A 19116-nucleotide genomic window follows, 5' to 3' on the forward strand; every position below is an offset into this window, starting at 1 on the left:
TTAACACGACCGGAAAGTGTATTTTGATTGAAACAAAAGTGAGCGTCTGAATCGATCCTGGAAATGCGCTAAAATCAGTATAATAAATTTTCAAGATTACGTACCTTCCGGCTTTAGCTGTATTAATATTAATAAAATACAGGGTTCGCACCGGTCATGGGAAACCTGGAAAGTCATGGAATTTGATTTTTCATTTTCCAGAAGAGCCATGCATATACATGTTTGCTATTTATCAACTGTGTGAGATGATAGAATATGCTCGGTTAGCCTTTCAGTCATGCTAAACCTGTCGTATACGTCTTGGAAAATTATATTGATGGTCATGGAGAGCCATAGAAAAGTCATGGAATTTTTTTTCTAAATACCAGTCCGAACCCTGAAAATATGAAATAAAACTATATTGATATTTGAAGATCATACATCAGATATTGTTAGGTGCCATCGTTCTTGCTTCGGTTGCTGTACACGTTGAACTTCGCACAAACAATCAGGAGCGAAATAGCTTCAAGTTATCCAATATGAAAACAAATTCGACATGAAAATGATACTGTTCCTGCGTAGCTTTTTCCCTTGAAATATTCGCAAAGCATGTAAAAGCAGCTGTAAAAAAGCATAGCTGAAGCATATAGCTGCAAAAATTGCACTGTTGGAAACTCCGTACAATTTTTCTTACAAATTGTCACATAACTCGCTGGAAAAACTTTATAGTGGAGCAATGCATTCACCGGAGCTGGCATCATGTTGCCTGCTTTGCATGACCAGACGTAAGCCACGCCAGCGCCTCTGTTGCAGGGACAGCCCAGCGCGCATGCGTATCTAACCAAGCTAGTGTTCTTTATTGATTACATGGCATAGAAAAACAGGTTCACTATCTTTGAATTAAGCAATTGAGGCGTGGGTAGTCGTTGGGTTCAGAGAGGGACAGCCATTCTTCTGTCGAGTTTCTTGTCGAACGGACACACATCCACAGCAATTACGCCGTACCAAAGGACTAATTCTTATTTGATCAGAAGTGTTTCAAATGCAATTAATTTGATTAAAAGTGTTTCATATGCATTTTATTTGATCAAAAGTAGTGTAATATTGAAATTTAGAGAGGGAAATAATTCTCGTAGCATGCTTGATTGGCGAATGCATTATTTATAGAAGCCCAATTCCATAATTGCAATTTTCGGAACAGATTATCTAAAATTTTATATTCTGCCCTTAAAACGAAAATAAATGATTAGTAACCATTTGAGAATTATCATGATTTTTTGTATCGAGGATGTGGAAATCTTTTGATAGTAATTTTAAGGGATTAGTTTCATTTCAATTTTTGATTGATCAAGAATAGATTCAATACTTAATACGAGATGAAACTTATTGATGAAAGTTCAAAAGAGAGGTCCAGAAAATAAGGGTAGATAGTAAGAAAGAGAATTAAAATATTGCGAAGAATAGCTGAGAAATGAAAAAATTAAGTAAAAGTATAGAATTGCATGATGAAAATAGGTAAGAATTACTTGCATTCAACCAAAAAAACATTTCTGAGCATCGATAAGGCTACTCGCTAAAAAATTCTGTTTTAATTTTCTCGGTGAAGATGGCGACCTCAGAACTGGCGCGTCTGTGCAGCGGGTTGCCCCTGTCGCCGTTGCCCCCTCCAGGGCGGCTGGACCCCAACCTCCCTCACGCCCCCCGCCGCACACACTCCCTCACCCCCGCCCAGCAACAGGTAAGGGCATGGGGTATGTTTGGTCTCTTTGATAACCACTTAAAACTTTTGTTGCCTTCGCAATTTATTAATTACATAATGTCCTCTCTTTATTGTTCAACATCATTTCTTACGATTTCGTTTTCTTTAAAAATTTTTCTCATATTTCGTAACGAACCCATTGCCAATAGGAACTGAATATTCATCCGAGATTCATTAGGATCACGGATAAGTAATAACATCATTGCAAGCTTTTTTGGTTGTGTAGTTTAGAGGTTGTGCACGTTGTGGCCGAGTGGTGAAGCTCACAAAATTGAAATCGTGGTTTGCGAGTTGATCGTCCGCTACCTGAAATTATGGTCGAAAACGATTAGGGGAGTCATGTGATCGAGAACAGCGAGTTTTTAACAGTGAGTTGTGGCTTCGAGTAACTCGTCTAAGTGTGAAATTTTTGGTCGAAATTTGTTAGGGGACCGGTTAAAAATAACTGCAAGATTGGAGCATTGATTTCTGGGTGTGGAACCCATAGCTAACTGTGAGATATGGGTTCGCAGGTAACTGTGTAAATTGTGCGAGGTCTAAAAATAGGCAACAAGCCAAATATGGCGCAACCTTCAACGCTGACACAAGTATATTTCTATTTTAGTTCTAACGCTGATGTTTCATGCTCTGTAGTTGGCTATCCGCAACGCTCTGCGCTACATACCGCCGAGCGAACATGCACAGTTGGCTCCGGAGTTTGCTCACGAACTGCGCACATTTGGGCACATTTACATGTACCGCTTCTTCCCGACCCTGCCTATGAAGTGAGTTATCTGCATCTTACAAGTTTGTATGAGCACTAAAAAATTTTCTGTGCCCCGTTCTGTGCCCCGTCAATCCAAGTCAATATTTTCAATATTTAATTCCAGTCAATAATTTCGACGTTAAATTTGAGCTCAGTGCTTGAAATTCGAAGGATACTTTGTTTATGAATAAAATTTACGGGAATCATATTAAAAACATATTCGAAGTTTTTAGCTTATATGGCCTAAATTTTTAGTTCGGAATAGTATTGAAATTTTAGCCATTTCTATCATTTCTATTCATTTTGTACAAATAATAGTACCCGACGCAGTCCAGAAATTGTGTAATTAGATAATTTCTTTGCTGAAATTGCATATTACTCTAGATTTTATATGGATAGAACAAGGCATAAAAATTAATTCTTCATGTATCATTGAAAACATTTTCAATAAACATTTGGGTAATTTATGTAGTATTTTCTTTGCACAGAATTTGTTGCACAGAAAATTTAACCTCGTGTATACATTGACGTCCTGTTATTTGTCTGTACGCGTTGATGTATATAATAAACAAATTTTTAACATTGATTCTAAAATATGATGGATTTTAGATGATGATGGATCAGCCTTGATATATTTTTTTGCATTATAATTTCTGAATATTTTTAGTGAACATTAAATTAGTGGTTTAAATAACTAATTATAAACAACATCTGAATACCTGCTCTTCGTGCCCTGAGAGCATAAATTGATCAAAAGTAAAATTTTCATGTTGTAAACGGGCAATCTTTTATGAAGAAAAATTTACTTCTCCGTAGTTGCCTATTAATTTTATTTTTTTTCTCACCTAATGTTGTAGGAGATTTGTGTGATCCATTTATGCAACCCATAGTCATTGAATCAGCGCAAACAAAATATAAGTGCCAATCTTGCGCTTCAATTTGGCTGTAGGCGCGCGTGCACAAATTATTTAATTATATGCACATCGTTGACATCCTTGCGAGCACGAGTCGTGCTGCCCTGCATTCCTTACCCTTTCAAACAAGCTAGAAACGAACTAATACATGAAAATAATCTACATTTGGATAAATCTTGTCTGAGCTTTTCACACGTAAATGCAAAATTCACCTGAATTAGGTTGAATTCGTATCTTTATGCGTGTAAACAACGTACCTGTCTCGCCCTGCTTAATGAGCCCATCTCGTACGTCTGACAGCTTGTAATACGATAGCATCACTGGAACTGGTCGGACATGCCTGTTGTCGTACAACACTCGTGTTCGCGCGCTCCAAAACTGACCAACTGATAATTCAGCGCAATACATGGATATGCTGGGCGTGTTTCATGCGATATTCTCCATAAAAATCAAATCTTAGGTACTCTTTAAGTGTGGATTTTCTCTAGTAAGATCTCGCATATTTTGCATGGTAATTACCGCTTAAATGGACGCTTGAGTGTTATACAATCACATTATTCTCTCTGAATACTCAAAATGCTCCGCCTTTATCACTAAAATGAAGCGTATTAGCTATAACTATCATATAATTTCCTAAATCTTTTACCTATATGCTCGACACTATAAAGGGGCCTAGTTTTTTGGGCCAAAAATTACTAAGTAGCTTAATTTTACCCTACGCCACAGATACTGTAGGTATCTAACGTCAAAACAACAATATTAGTAAACGTTGTTTGGTTGATTCAATCTTTCATTCCACGTTGTTTAAACGTCCTTTGCCTGATGGCACACGTTTATTATTTTCCTACGATATTATGAGGCTACATTTCTGTGGCAGAGCGTACCCCCTAGAGGCGTACCCCTGCCGTACCAAGCAAGCTGCGGCCGTCATGCTCATGATCATGAACAACCTGGACCCTGCGGTGGCCCAGTACCCCCAGGAGCTCGTCACGTACGGCGGCAACGGGCAGGTCTTCAGTAACTGGGCTCAGGTGATGCAAGGGCTTATGTTGAATAGGCTTAGGGTGGATACTGTTGTGAATATCTTTGCGGATATCGGTGGATATCTTTGTGCATATCTTGTGGATAACTCCTCAAATATCGTTGAGGAGATACGGTACAGTTTTAATCCATTTATTTATAGCAGCTAGGAATAGCCGCTGTATGATGTGGATCATATGAACTTAATGTCATTAACAAGTGTCGTTAATAACTAAAATCTGTGCTAATTACATGGATCGGAGAGTTCCCGGAAGCCTTCACAACTCGTGGTATAGCAAATTTCTTCTTCAACAACGAGTTCTTTAATATGGTTATTAGAACTATGATGTACGTTAGACGAACTCAGAACCACCGTAAATTCCAGTTCTGGATCACAATGCACTACCTGTCCACCATGACGGAGGACCAAACGTTGGTGCTGAGCTCAGGTCATCCCGTGGGGCTGTTCCCTTCACACCCCGACGCCCCCCGTGTGGTGATCAGTAACGGGATGGTCATCCCGAACTACAGCTCCCGCCAGCGCTACGACGACATGTTTGCTCTCGGTGTCACCATGTGGGCACTGAACATCTAACGCTTATATTAAATTTTATTATATTATTTCATAATATAGCATGTTATTATACTATATTATTTTGCATTATATTAAATTAGTTGAATGACCACTTTATCATTTGATGTCATTTTTATATTATACGAAAGTTGACAATTTATTCGAATTATTAAATAAATTTATCTATATTGCCAGTTCCAAGGAAGATTTACAGAATAAATGGTAGATATTTTTCATAAAATTTTAATCATTATTAATTTTTATTCAGGAATAATCATTATTATTATTCCTGATCATGTAACGGTCAGGTACGGCCAGATGACGGCTGGCAGCTTCTGCTACATCGGACCTCAGGGCATTGTCCACGGCACAACTGTAAGAGATGATAAACCAATCATGTTTAGACGATTTTCACGACGATTTATTAATTGTGTCCATTGAGAATGTCTCATATTAAATTTTAATTAAGAATCAGAAATTTTACACGGAACTCAAATTTCGAACAACCTATTTTCTTTTCAATTCAGAATAAAAAAACTATGTTTAAATCATTACTGACAATTTCAATTAGGCTATTTCACTGTATTATTCGACTACAACAAAAGCGTTTCGTCAAGATACGTTGGAAAATTGTCTTAGTTTCGATTTTCATTGAAAATAAATGTCTATTTACAGACATATTTCTTTTTTATAATAAATTTCAAGAAAGTAATTAATATAGTTATATTTCTTTAATATAATAAATTTTAACAAATTAATTAATAAAGGTATATTTATTTAATTGCACATTTTGTCGACCAGCTGACAGTGCTGAACGCAGGTCGCAAGCACGTGCCAGGAGCGTCGCTGGAGGGACGCGTGTTCCTGTCGTCAGGACTCGGCGGCATGAGCGGCGCTCAGGCAAAAGCTGCCGTCATCTGCGGCTGCGTCGGCGTCATCGCTGAGGTACGACGCGTTGAGGTCCGGTGTTGCGGTGTTGTGATGTTGCGGTGTTGTGATGTTGCGGTGTTGCGGTGTTGCGGTGTTGTGGTGTTGCGGTGTTACGGTGTTGCGGTAATTGGTATTCCTGATATCACGGTATTTATAGTGCGATATGTCGCCGTCCGAGTGGTATTCTGGTATTCACAGAAAGCTGTGGTGCGCCAGAGTGGTATTCTGGTATTCATAGAGCGCTGCGGCGCGACGGGTGTAGTATTCTGGATCTGGTATTCTCAGAGTACTGTGACGAGAAGGAAGTGTTATTCTGAAGCTGGAATTATTAGCAGAGAGATGAGAAGTAAAAACGCTTTGAACTATACAGAGATTATTTATGGATCAATACTGATTAATAGTTTCAGATAATGCAAGGAAATGTCCTCAAAATAAAATAGTGTTCGACTGCCGTATACTTCGATGATTTAAAAATCTCTTTAACTCATGAATGATTCACGTGTTTTTGACCTTCACTATAACAAATTTTCAGTAAAACATATTTCACTACAACAAGTTCATCATTTAAAATCTTTTTAATATAGGCTACTGACTATTATTGAGTGGGGGAATCTAATGACCCTATTTTGATAAAACATCTAACGATCGTTATTCCGGGGTTAATCTCCAATTTATGGCACTGTCCATGTGGTTGAATATTTCTTAATTTGAGTATTGCGCAACTTTTCTAAACAATATGGGTATAAGAAGGAGTTTTAAACCTAATTATTTATTGTATATACTGTTGCAAAACACGGCGGCAGTTGAGCGCAGAGGCTCTGCAGAAGCGGCACCGGCAGGGTTGGCTGCAGCAGCACACAGACTCTCTGCCTGACCTGCTGCAGCGCATCAGACACGCCAGGTGCGAGCTACGCGAACCTCTTCTCTGTGACGTGAATATTTGTGCGAATAATAATTAACTCGTGTTTAAATATTTAAGTGCGCACATGAGCATTATTATGTTTTAGGTTTGTTTTGCGATGATTCTTGACGATTTATATATCAATATACAAGTGCAGCCTCCTATGCCAATATATTGAGGCTGCATTGCACGCATGCCAATATGCAGCCTCCTACGTTTATCTGCAAATTTGTTGTAGTCATGGTAGCTTCATCTCAGGCAAACTTGGTAAACGTATATGAAGACATAGGAAATTCCGTAAGTATCAAATTATTAATTCTATTAAATATGCAAATTAATTACATACGTACTTATTATCGATCGCTAGAGAGAAGAAGGAAGCAACATCCATCGGTTATCTTGGTAACATCGTTGATGTGTGGGAAGGTTTGGCTGAAGAATACAAGAAGACCGGCGACCTGTTGGTTGATTTAGGCTCGGATCAAACCTCCTGCCACAACCCCTTCAAGGGCGGCTACTATCCAGTCCAGCTCACCTACGAACAGTCTAACAAGGTCCCTTACAATAAAACATTGCCAGTTCGGCTACGATTTCGAAAAAATATTGAATTGTCATTACAAAGAACATCACAGTTGTCGCTGCAATCTCTCCGAAATGACTACCTAACATCTTAGGCCGCAAATCCCCGATGTTACTCTGGTACATTTAAAATGATCAGGCTTCAATTTTAGTTCGCCGTCCATGTGTTTAGAGCGATCAATTTAAATTTACTAGTATGAATTGTTTAGAGAAAATTGAAAAAAAATGTTACTATTTATACTTTCTAATGTAGAATAAAGTTACCTCAGAAGGTATCTTCAATAAATTAGCTATATTCTGAAACAGGTAATTAGCACCAATTTTAACATGGATCTGACTGACCAGATGTTGGCTGACGACCCTGAGGGCTTCAAACTACTGGTGCAGGAGTCGCTCCAGCGGCAGGTGGCCGCTATCAACACCTTGGCCGCTGCAGGTTGCACGAATATTCATGTTCATAACATTTATTCATAAAGCTCATGTTTAGAAAAATCATCTGCCTCTGTTTAAATAAAAATCCATGAAAAAATCGAAGGAATTAAGCATTTCCTTCAGTTCTCATAAAATCGAACGATGGTCATCCAATTTCAATTATTATTATTCAATTATATTCCTCTTCGTACATATGGTAGATTTCCATTTCTATAATCATTTTAGGTTTGCTCGCTGCTCGCGTAGGTGCTCATGTACGATTTAAAAATAATTAGAGGAGCAGTAAATCCAATAACATTCAATCATTGAAATAAAAAATTGTTCCGAATGCAATTCTGGTAAACTTATGTTACGAGTGTATTGTTAGTCTCGTAACGTCACATATATAGATACAATACCGAGACTCGATCCGAGTGGGATTCTCCACAGGGATGTACTTCTGGGACTACGGAAACGCGTTTCTGCTCGAGGCTGGCAGGGCGGGCGCTGACGTTTACGCTGAAGGTTCAGATAAGACGTCTGCCGAGACCCCCTTCCGCTACCCCAGCTACGTGCAGGATATTATGGGGTGAGTACCTTCATTTTGAATTAATTTAGTGAAGATTAATATTTACCGCGTCAACCGATTGCAATTCAAGTGAAGGCAGTCTTGGTATGCTGAATAATTCGAAATTTACTTTAGCGCATCAGCTAAAGTTCGTAGAATAATAATAATGTAACTCTGCTTGGTTCAGATCGTATTTCTGACGGATTAACGGGCTCATAATAACAGTGAGATAGCAAGTCTAAGGTTTCACTTAAGGTAGGTCACCCATGTTACTAAATTAAGCTTTCGTTTCGAAAATCAGTTATGTAATTATAAATGTTTATGATTGCAAATTGATCATGCATGGGAAATCAAACCGAGACGGATAAACATTAAGACAATCAGTTGACATGCTTCCTCTCGCACAGGGATATATTTTCTCTCGGGTTTGGTCCGTTCCGCTGGGTGTGCTGCTCCGGCAGCCTCGAAGACTTGGCTACTACAGACGCCATCGCCCTCCAAGAGATCAGGAAAATTGCTGCAGGTTTGGACCAAATATCGGAGATGATGATAATTTAATCAATGTAAATAAAAATGTTTCAACAATTCATCCGAAAAGCATCATGTTCAAACGACAGCAATGCAGTGGTATACGTACGTAAAACTTCTTTTTGCTAGCAGTGACGAGAGAGAAGTGATAACTTAATGAATAAAGTGTTTAATTTTTTAAAAAGACACCAAGCGCATTATCAATTCACCATCCAACCTACTAGATAGTGAAATCAAAAATAAATAATATTCTGGACTGCTAGAGTTTTTACAAATTGAAAAATACCTATTTTAAAAAAGTTTATTTACAAAATCTCACAGAATATCATGTGTTTTTTTTCACCCCGTAGCCGGTTTACCAGAGGAAGTGCGCCAGCAATACGCTGACAATGAACTCTGGTTGACAGAAGCCTGTCAGCACAAGCTGACCGTGGGCAGCGCTGCCAGAATCCTGTACGCTGACCAGCGTGGCAGAGTTGCCATCGCTGTTGCCATCAACCAGGCTGTCAAGTCTGGCAAACTCAAGGTATGCGATAAAACCGTCAACTCCTGTCAGCTCTTTGCGGCAACTTCACATTATTCCAATGTTATTTATTTAAACCTAATTTTTTTGCTTAAATTTGATATGAGAAGCACAAATATCATAAGTTTGCTTAAATCGCTGAATGCCTTATTACAGAGGACTAAGATTGTAATTAAATACAAACAATTTTTCAGTGCTTTACATACCGAATTCCCGAAAACATCTAGAAGCAACGAAAACGCCAAGCAAATTCATTATATCTTCATCAGGGTAATTTGCTAATATGGCGAATTTACTTGCCTTTTTTATTCTTGGATATGGCAAGTACTGCAGAAATTCTTCATATATAAATGCAATCTTAATCCTTTGGAATTCCGTCAATTAACAAATGACACTTGAATTACTTTACTCGCCTGAATGAACTGAAAATTCACGAATTATTAACAACATGATTTTGATGAGATCGATTTAATCAACTTAATTGTAGCAATAGATTCCTGACTTATGAATGAAGACCTCTTCGGTTTGCAGTTCGTCATACAAATTATTAGCAAATATTTTTACTCTATCAGTCATGGATAACTTTTTAATCTGGATCGGGTGCATTGAAAAGAATGAAAAAATGCAAATAATACGTAATAGTTTTAAATTACTATTATTTTTGGGGGAACGTTAAGCATAGCAGCGTTTAAAAGCACTTATATGAACACGCACGCGTGTTGTAACCTCTCTCTGTACACGCCGCACCCCGGCTCTCAGAGCGCTGTGGTCGTGAGCCGTGACCACCACGACGTGAGTGGCACAGACTCGCCCTACAGGGAGACCGCCAACATATATGACGGCTCTGCCTTCACTGCAGGTAATACCGATATAAATTAATATTCACATAAATAAACATTCATATTGTATGTATAAAAATTCTTATTAATAACTATTTTTATACTATCTGTTTTCAACATTGTAATAGCATTACTGGTTAGAGTGATGCATGTTTATTGTGGTTTTCTAATTGTGAGAAGAAATCAATTAATAGTTAACATTTTTGATGCTAATGATGACTGCAAATAAACAGTCTAGTGGAAACGTTTATTCCGATAAGAAAGACTTCGCATTCCTATAATCGCGCTGACATTTTGTTGCCGATTGTAAGGACCCTTTTCTTCACATAATTTTAGATGTTTCAAAGCGATCGGATAGGACGGCGTGGGCGATGACCTATAAGGAGTTGTGCGGTAAAAGTGTTCGTTATACATGCGCTCTAAACAACCAATGACCGGAACAGCATCGATATCACCAAAACCGATCGGCATCATGGGCGGTCAAGCTGTGCAGTCTCGTGCAGTGACGTTAGTGTGACAGACATTTGTGATCACCGTGCGTCTGTAGCTGGGGAAATAAGGGCGGGACATATGCTTGCTAAGAAATAGATGTTTACTGCTTAAATTTAGCATATGACATGTGACAAGAAAGGTAATATTCGTGACTGATTTGAAGATTATTTTTCTGGTCTATTCATTGATTAGGTACATACAGAGCGATTATATTTTCAATGAAGAAGTAAGCTGAGTACTCAACGCGATCAATTATTCTTGGTATTTATTTTAACACACAATTATTTCTTGAAACTATTCCTGCATTTCTTCAATGATCACAGAAAAACATAGTTTTTCGGTATTTTAAGACACTCATCATAGCCACAGACTGCAGTGAATAATCAGTGAAAAACCTATTATAAATGGCAAAACTTCATGTGTCTGTTGAAGCCTCGTGCTGGTAATATGAAGGGGCAGTTCAGGCGAATAGCAAGACACTTATCATGTTATATTCATGGAATAAAATTTTTCTTCAATGAACAATGGAATCGAATTAAGAAAATTAGGTGGAGAGATTTCTTTCATAATTCAACCCAGTTTCAGTTGCAAGGACTAACGGGCTTATGGAGAACGGCATTCTTAAATATTAGGAATTAAATTATAATTATATATTATATATTATAAGTACATAAAAAAACGAGTCACTACTTCTTAAACATATACTTAGTATATTCGTATGTAATAACTATGCAGGCATATTATTATTATCTTCTTTTCTTGCATGAACAAAGAGCGTTGTTAAGATTTTGTGAAAAACGAACTCTCAAAGTTTTCAAGATTCCCCATAAATTCATGCCAACCTCGTGCTCCAGAAGACTGATGGCAAACGGAGTCTGCGGAGTTTCACGATCGGGATTCGACTTTTTTTAAGCTCCTGTTTTTAACGTCAAAAAGTCATAAGTCATGCAGTAAGAAGCGTTCATTAGAAGTAAGATAAGACACTCACGTGTTGCCTCCATCAATGCAGAGGCACGTCACAACCAATAAATTGTCTACGTAATATGAACGTTCATGACGCCGCAACGCCCAAATGCGAGCGAAACCATTCAAAAGAAGCGATTGCGGCTTCGATCATTACATAATATCGTAAAAATTCTTGCATTTTGAACGCCTGTTCTTTCGTTAAAAAAGCATAAATTGTGAATTTAAGGAAAAACTTTTCTCCAAATAATGTTTTTTGCACACAAGAGGACAAATATACATAATTTTTTAAAAAGATTCAAAATGACAAAATCTGTATTATATTTTGTAAAGAATACTTAATAGTTTATATCAGTGTTTTAAAGAAAATTTTACTATAGGCCATATCGAGCAACAATTAGTCATTCAATTGGCTGTTCGTGACTTGCCTGTGCTGTCTACCGAGAAACATTGTGCAGTTGAAGGTTGTCTAAAACTCTAAATCGTCAGAGAAATTGTAGATAAAACACCAATTTTTAGATCATCATCTATGAAATTCTGGCACGAGTTGACCGAAAGTTTCAAATTGATCTATTGAGAGCCTCATCCATTACCAAGATGGCTTCTAATGTACCAAGCAATCTGATGACGCTGAAATATTTCTTTCGTGTATAGTTAAATGGAGCAAGACATTTTTTCAATAACCGATATTTTGCTTTATTTTTTCACTGACCAGTAACTATGTTAGACAGATTCACGGATAATATAACAATTTGAATAATTTTCAATGTATGATGGTTAAAAATTTGATTGAACCTTGTTTCATTCGATATAAATATTCAAACTTTAGCTTGAAGAAATGCCTGAGACATCATGAAGATGGCCTTATTTAAAATATCATAAGGCTATCATCATCTGCTTAATTAAAATTCTCATAATCTGCTATAAGTGTAGTCTTCATGATTTCTTCGACTTTTTCATCTTCTGCTTGAACTTTCAAGCATCAGGTTTTGATGGTTTTTAGTTTTCTGCATCAATGCAGAAACCACCGACAGCGCAAAATTTGCCAGCTGTATCCGAGCAAACATTGCCGCTGAGTGTCATCAATGGAAGCTAATTAGCTTGAGTCTCGCGACTTAAAGAGGCAAGCAGCGTCATATTCTGGTATTAGCCCCATAAATCTCTAGCATTAATAACAATGCTGGAGGTGCGACCAACAATGGATAGTGGCAGTCATAAAATCTTTGCCACTCGCCTTCTTTGTTGCAATTAAGGTTCGGGCTGGTCACGCTACAGCCCCGGACACCGCGCTCGAGATGGACAATAACAGAGAGCTAATATCAGACTTCCAATCAAAAGAACTCGTGCCAAAATGAGGAAGGTGAAGGCCGGTGTGGCCATAACCAAATTGCTGTGTGGCACTTTGATCGAGTGCAATTCTGATACGAATGTTTTTGTACACTCACTGGTCGTAGAATTTCTTATCTGGCATTCATTTACGCTGGAGAAACTCTGTTGCAATGATAGAAATACAAATGGCGTGAAACGTATCACATTGGTCAACCGTCGTCTTGGAACTCGTCTATGATTTCAGGTTGAATGCGTTCATCTCTACTGGAAAGTCTTTATTACCTAATAAAGATTAGTCACGTATGATTAATTTTCTGACGTGACACTCAAAAGAAAGCTCTGATGATGACTAATGAGATAATAAAGACCTCAGGTAAGTTAAGTAGCTCCGGGAAAAGATAATTCCTCATATTTGTGAAGTGCGATGTCATTTGACATCCTATTGAATTTGATCATCCGAAAGCGATGACACGAGGAAAAATTGTAAGTTTTGTCTTCTTGTAGATTTTAATTGATAATTTGGGATGATGAAACATCCTCTAACGAACTAAATTATTTTGAACATGGATAATTCAATGAGAAATTAAATTAAATTGTAATGATTCTCCAACTGTTGTTCCTTCCTTTGCAAGTGTGTTCTTAGATTTTATTTATGATTTAAAGATGAAAGTTGCAATCATAGAATGATTCTACAATTCACTACAATATTAGTATTTAAATACTATAATAATACCATAGAGGTACATGTCAGATGATAATAAAATTGCATCAGTAAGAAAGTGGTAACGAGTAAAAATGATCTCTTCATCGATCTGTCATTTTGCTTGTAATATTGTAGATTAAATCGATGATCATTTGTTGACTGACTCGCTAATGGAAGCAAAACTTTTTGTTGCTGTTCAATGGCATTCGATTATTTTCACGCCTCAGAGAGTAATTACAAGTTATTGCAATAATGCTTAATTGTGAAGATTATTGTGTAAATATACATTTAAAGTCATGCATCCAAAGTGAGAAGCGACCTGTTCTAACCCCCACTAAAAACAACAAACCCAATTGAAACTTGAAAAACATTATGCTATTTGTGCTGAAAAATTAATATTTTTTTCAAAATTAATATGAAATTTTAATTCTTCAAACTAACCCTCGTTTTTTACGCAGCGCACTATACTACGATTCAAATAAAAATATACGTTTAATATGACCAAAAACGATTGATAGCGATAATCCGCGTTCTAATACCTTCTTCATATTTTACAGCGCAAGCCCTATAGAATACCATTTTCTTTCGTCGAAATTTGTTAGTCAAAAGCTCAATAAAAGTGTTTTTTTTGCTTGCTCATTGGTCAAAATCTCAACACCTTGAAGATCCAGTAGAGATATTCGTGCTCGTAGGCACAATACATTTTTTTCATATAATAGTCTGATGGGTAAAATCACCTCGGAGTTATTGCTAATCTGTGTGTTAAGGTAACAAAATCTCTAGGAATCGCAAAACGATGAAAGGGTAAAAATTTGGGGGAATTAAATAACATTCACTAATTAAAATAAAAAATAACCCAAAACATCAAAAAATAATCAAATAAATAATAGTGCGCCTGCAGTAGCTCTAAAACTGTTGAAGATGTGATGTGATAGAAGGATACATACAATCTCTCGTTTGGAACAAACTTTTCACTTTATGAAATCCGCGGTAGATTTCCTGTGCGCTCAATGTTATTTCATTTGAGGTAGTCGAAATATGATCAGGAAACAACATTTAAATTAATTTTCAACTTCATAGTACAAGATGTAACAAGTTTGTTATTTAAATTTGCGCGTCAGCGCAATTTATTTCCCGTGGCGATCTCAACGCTCAGCACGAAACGATCTTGTGATCTGTAGTTTCCATAGGTATCATATCGCAGAGAAAAAGTTTCTCAAAATAAAAATTTTCATAGCGCCTTGCGATGGTTAGCTTTGCACTATTAAAATTCTCGATTCCATCTTTCGACAAATTTGATTTGCTTGATTTCATTGACGACATTTTGGGCGTGTTTCAAGATTGCAAACTTCCCATAGGCATACATTTAATGGAAGTAAACTATAAATAACGGAATGTGGCTAGTTAAAATCTATATTCCTATAATAAACTCTACAGATATTTTGTGTGCACTCTCACCGTGTGCAGACATATTTTGTGTGCACTCTCTCCGTGTGCAGACATGGCTGTGCAGAACGTGATCGGGGACGCGTGCAGAGGAGCCACGTGGGTGGCGCTGCACAACGGGGGAGGCGTCGGCTGGTCAGTGCAAAAATTATATATCTATCAAAAAATTTACCAGCTAAAGTTATCTATTTATCATAAAATTTACAAGACAAAAATATTTATTTATCTTAACAAACTGGCTCTTTTATATTTCGTTTTATTTCGGGCAAATATATTTAAATAATTGTTTCACGCTACCATCTTTTCCGTTCGCTGAATCTCTGTTTTCATGATATAATCTGAAAAGTACTAGTAAAATTTAACATGTATTATCTATTAGAAATATAATAAAGTGCCCTACGGAACAACAAACAACAGGGGCGAGGTGATCAACGGTGGCTTTGGGCTGGTCTTGGACGGCTCATCGGCGGCCGAGCGTCGCGCGTCTCTCATGCTGGGCTGGGACGTCGCCAACGGCGTCGCCAGGCGGTCAGTTGGTCCTGTGATTAACGTGCTATTTGATTAGTGATTAATATGTCCTTTGCGATTAGTGATTAATATGTTTTATATGCATTAGTGATTAATATGTCTTAAACGATTAGTGATTAATATGTCTTATACGACTAGTGATTAATACGTCTTATACGATCAGTGATTAATATGTCTTATACGATTAGTGATTAATATGTCTTGTATGATTAGTGATTAATATGTCTTATACGCATTAGTGATTAATATGTCTTGTACGATTAGTGATTAATATGTCGTATACGCATTCGTGATTAATATGTCTTATACGATTAGTAATTAATATGTCTTGTACGATTAGTTATTAGTGTAACTTACGCGATTAGTGATTTTCGTGACCTTTGCTTTATGTGATTGCGTTTCGAGGGCTTCACGATTCCAGAATATGTGATAGGTGATGAAGTACGCATTCAGAATTTGTGAAACGAAGGATGGGTTAAATGTGATAAAAATTCTTGCATATTACCGTTGTAAAAAGCGTGTGTGCAGATGAACAATCAAATTTCACTAGAATACATGTAAAATATACCTAGTTGGTATAAAAGGAAGTTTTTGGATTTACGCTCGTAATCAATAAATCATTTGCATATGAAGGAATCAAATGTAAAAAAAAGCCTGAAATTATTAACAAGTAACATCTTTATGAGAAGAATAGTTAGAAGTATCATTCAATGAATAAAGAAGTAAAATATATTCACCAAAACTTGATAAATGTTGATCTAGACCCGAGTCTTATTCAAGATTGAAATTCGATTAACTGAAGATTCTAAAATTTTCGGTTAAGAACTAATTTTTCGATATAAGAACTTCAATTTATATAGAAACTTCTTAAATTATAGGTTGTGAACTCCTTTTTATAGCAAAGAACTTTGATTAATTATTATTTGTGTTCCGTCGAAGATCTTGGAGCGGGAATCTGTACGCCAAAACCACGATCCAGCGGAGCATGGATCGCGATCCGCTGCTGCGGGTCACTGTCCCGCACGCTGCCGACGATCAGATCGTCTGTTCCGCGATCCCAAGCGACGAAAACGTTTGAAATCAAGATTATCAAAACTCTGCTGTGTATTTTATAAAGATTTTGTTATAATTTGTTTTCTGTTTTTAATTTGTGTTTGAACCTAAATCAGAGGTCAATAGTAAGCAAATTACAACTGAAATGGCAGGAGATGTTAATGAAATTGATTACGATATTTTTTGCTTCTTTTGCACGGTAGAATAATTACTATTTAGTGATAATTGATAATGAAGTAATAGCTCATCAATTAACTCTTACAATCCGTAAAATTTGAAAATTAAATTAACATTGGATATATTTCTATTATTGTCCTTATATTCTACATCAAACATAGAGCAAAGAGCATTTCTAAACAATTCGGCACACAATTTAGCATAATACATTCGGTTATTAGCGAAAACTATGCAACAAAATAACGTAATTTACTATGAGCTGTAATTTCACTATTGATTTCGAACAATTAAACGACAAAGGACCATGAATAGTTTTAAGTGAAAGCAATAGCAGGAGGGCGGTGACGCTGAAAAGACGTGATCGCTTTTGTTCCGTTCCTGATGTCATTTATTGCAAGTGAGACATCGATGCCTGGGATGCTGGTTCAGGTCACGCGGTCACTGCTTTGTTTCACTAGTCGATGAGTCCAAAAATTGTTCGAGCATCTACGAACCGAACGTCGTAAGTCGGTCGTCAAGGGTTTCACTCGTCGAGCATCTACGAACCCAACGACGTAAGTCGGTCGTCAAGAGGTTCACTCGTCGAGCATCTACGAACCCAACGACGTAAGTCGGTCGTCAAGAGGTACACTCGTCGAGCATCTACGAACCGAATGACGTAAGTCGGTCGTCAAGGAGTTCAATCTTTGAGTAGCCACGGAAAAATGGACATAAGCCGCTTACCCGGGGCTCACTGATCGAACACACTATTTCTTATTGTTTTTTTACTGCTTTTCATTGATAATGTTGCTTATTACTGTATTCTGCTGCACTTTTAAACTACGAGTTAATAGATTTGTAAGCGTTTATTTCAAATGTTGTCAATTAAACCATTCATCTTCGAATTTTTTGTTCACTACTCAAGGGCGAAATTTGTTTTGTCACATCTTTACATATAATATAGAGCAACATCTATCATAGATATCATAATGAACTAGAAATCATAGATATGATAATGAACTAGAAATCACTAGAAATCATAGATATGATAATGAACTGGAAATCATAGATATGACAATGAACTAGAAATCATAGATATCATAATGAACTAGAAATCATAGATATCATAATGAACTATAAATCATAGATATCATAATGAACTATAAATCATAGATATCATAATGAACTATAAATCATAGATATCATAATGAACTAGATCCCATATATCATGATGAAGGAAGTGTACCAAAAACACCTTCTCACATCGTAGGTCCGAATGGAATAATCAGGCCATAGCAGGATCAGCATCAGGACTGCGCTCCAGTAACTGAGTTGTTTGCATTGCTATAAACATGCCAGAGGTCTGGCACACGTTACCATCTGGAATGATGATAATTATATTAAAATAGCACTTTTCTTTATTTACCTCAATAAGCTGCTGTTGTAGTTAATAAGTTGTTGATGTAGTAGTCTGGCTATATTTTGATCTAATTGTAGATCCCGAGACTCATCAAATTGATTGGTATTTTTATTTTTCACCCTAGACAGAATAAATTGCATAATAAAAATTCACGTTTCCTCGCTATCTTAATAGATTTACTGTACTCATTTGAGTTTTAAATTCTAAGTAAACAAATTTTTTCTTCACTATTAACTAAATGGGAAAATTTATCCATGCTCTCTTTACTACATGCTTAGCTCTTTATGGTTTAGTAGAATCATTTCACACCAGACTCAGAGCAACCTCTTTTTTGTGTATGAGCTGAATACATTAAATGCAATTAAACAATAAGTCAAAATCATTTAGCGTTCTTATTTAATTGCAAGTTGAAGGCACAAAAAAATTAATTTCTCAAACGAAGAAACGCTTTGCATTTCAAGTGCTATTAATCGGTGCCAAGTGCACCTGCCAAGTGCAGCATGTCTCTCAACTCTGGTCACGAAGTTTGACAAGGTTTGAGGTCGCCCCGAGCTACGACTTCTAGAGTCGGTCGTAAATTCAGGCAACACTCATAAATATTGAGCTAAGCGCTGCATAAGTTTGACACTGACTGCGTCTCTGCTCCATAAAGAAAACGATTTAATAATCTCTTCAGCTTCTTCAAGGCACTCAGTTTATTGACTTACTTCTTTCCTGTGCATTTTACTGCTCAAACTTGTTCAATAAAAATACAAT

General features: G+C 36.9%; 1 protein-coding gene across 1 annotated transcript; it reads left to right on the forward strand.

Moving 5' to 3' along the window:
- Window positions 1-941: 941 nt before the first annotated feature.
- On the forward strand, window positions 942-17081 carry LOC108683241 (urocanate hydratase). Its single transcript, XM_018172539.2, has 16 exons — window positions 942-1717; window positions 2372-2502; window positions 4275-4428; window positions 4803-4993; window positions 5300-5366; window positions 5793-5936; window positions 6725-6822; window positions 7190-7376; window positions 7747-7837; window positions 8263-8401; window positions 8788-8903; window positions 9259-9434; window positions 10191-10290; window positions 15257-15338; window positions 15621-15731; window positions 16671-17081. The coding sequence occupies exons 1-16, from the start codon at window positions 1586-1588 to the stop codon at window positions 16807-16809; spliced, it is 2058 nt and encodes a 685-aa protein (XP_018028028.1). The 5' UTR covers window positions 942-1585; the 3' UTR covers window positions 16810-17081.
- The last annotated feature ends 2035 nt before the right edge of the window (window positions 17082-19116 follow it).

The sequence above is a fragment of the Hyalella azteca genome, unplaced genomic scaffold, assembly GCF_000764305.2.
Source record: "Hyalella azteca isolate HAZT.00-mixed unplaced genomic scaffold, Hazt_2.0.2 contig5053, whole genome shotgun sequence".
NCBI lineage: Eukaryota > Metazoa > Arthropoda > Malacostraca > Amphipoda > Hyalellidae > Hyalella > Hyalella azteca.

Excerpts from the sequence above, each read along its gene's own strand:
- LOC108683241 (XM_018172539.2), top strand. The coding sequence starts at position 1,586 with ATGGCGACCTCAGAACTGGCGCGTCTGTGCAGCGGGTTGCCCCTGTCG. Across the intron at positions 2,503-4,274 it reads TTCCCGACCCTGCCTATGAA|AGCGTACCCCCTAGAGGCGT; the intron begins GTGAGTTATCTG and ends TTTCTGTGGCAG. Across the intron at positions 4,994-5,299 it reads TTTGCTCTCGGTGTCACCAT|GTACGGCCAGATGACGGCTG; the intron begins GTGGGCACTGAA and ends TGTAACGGTCAG.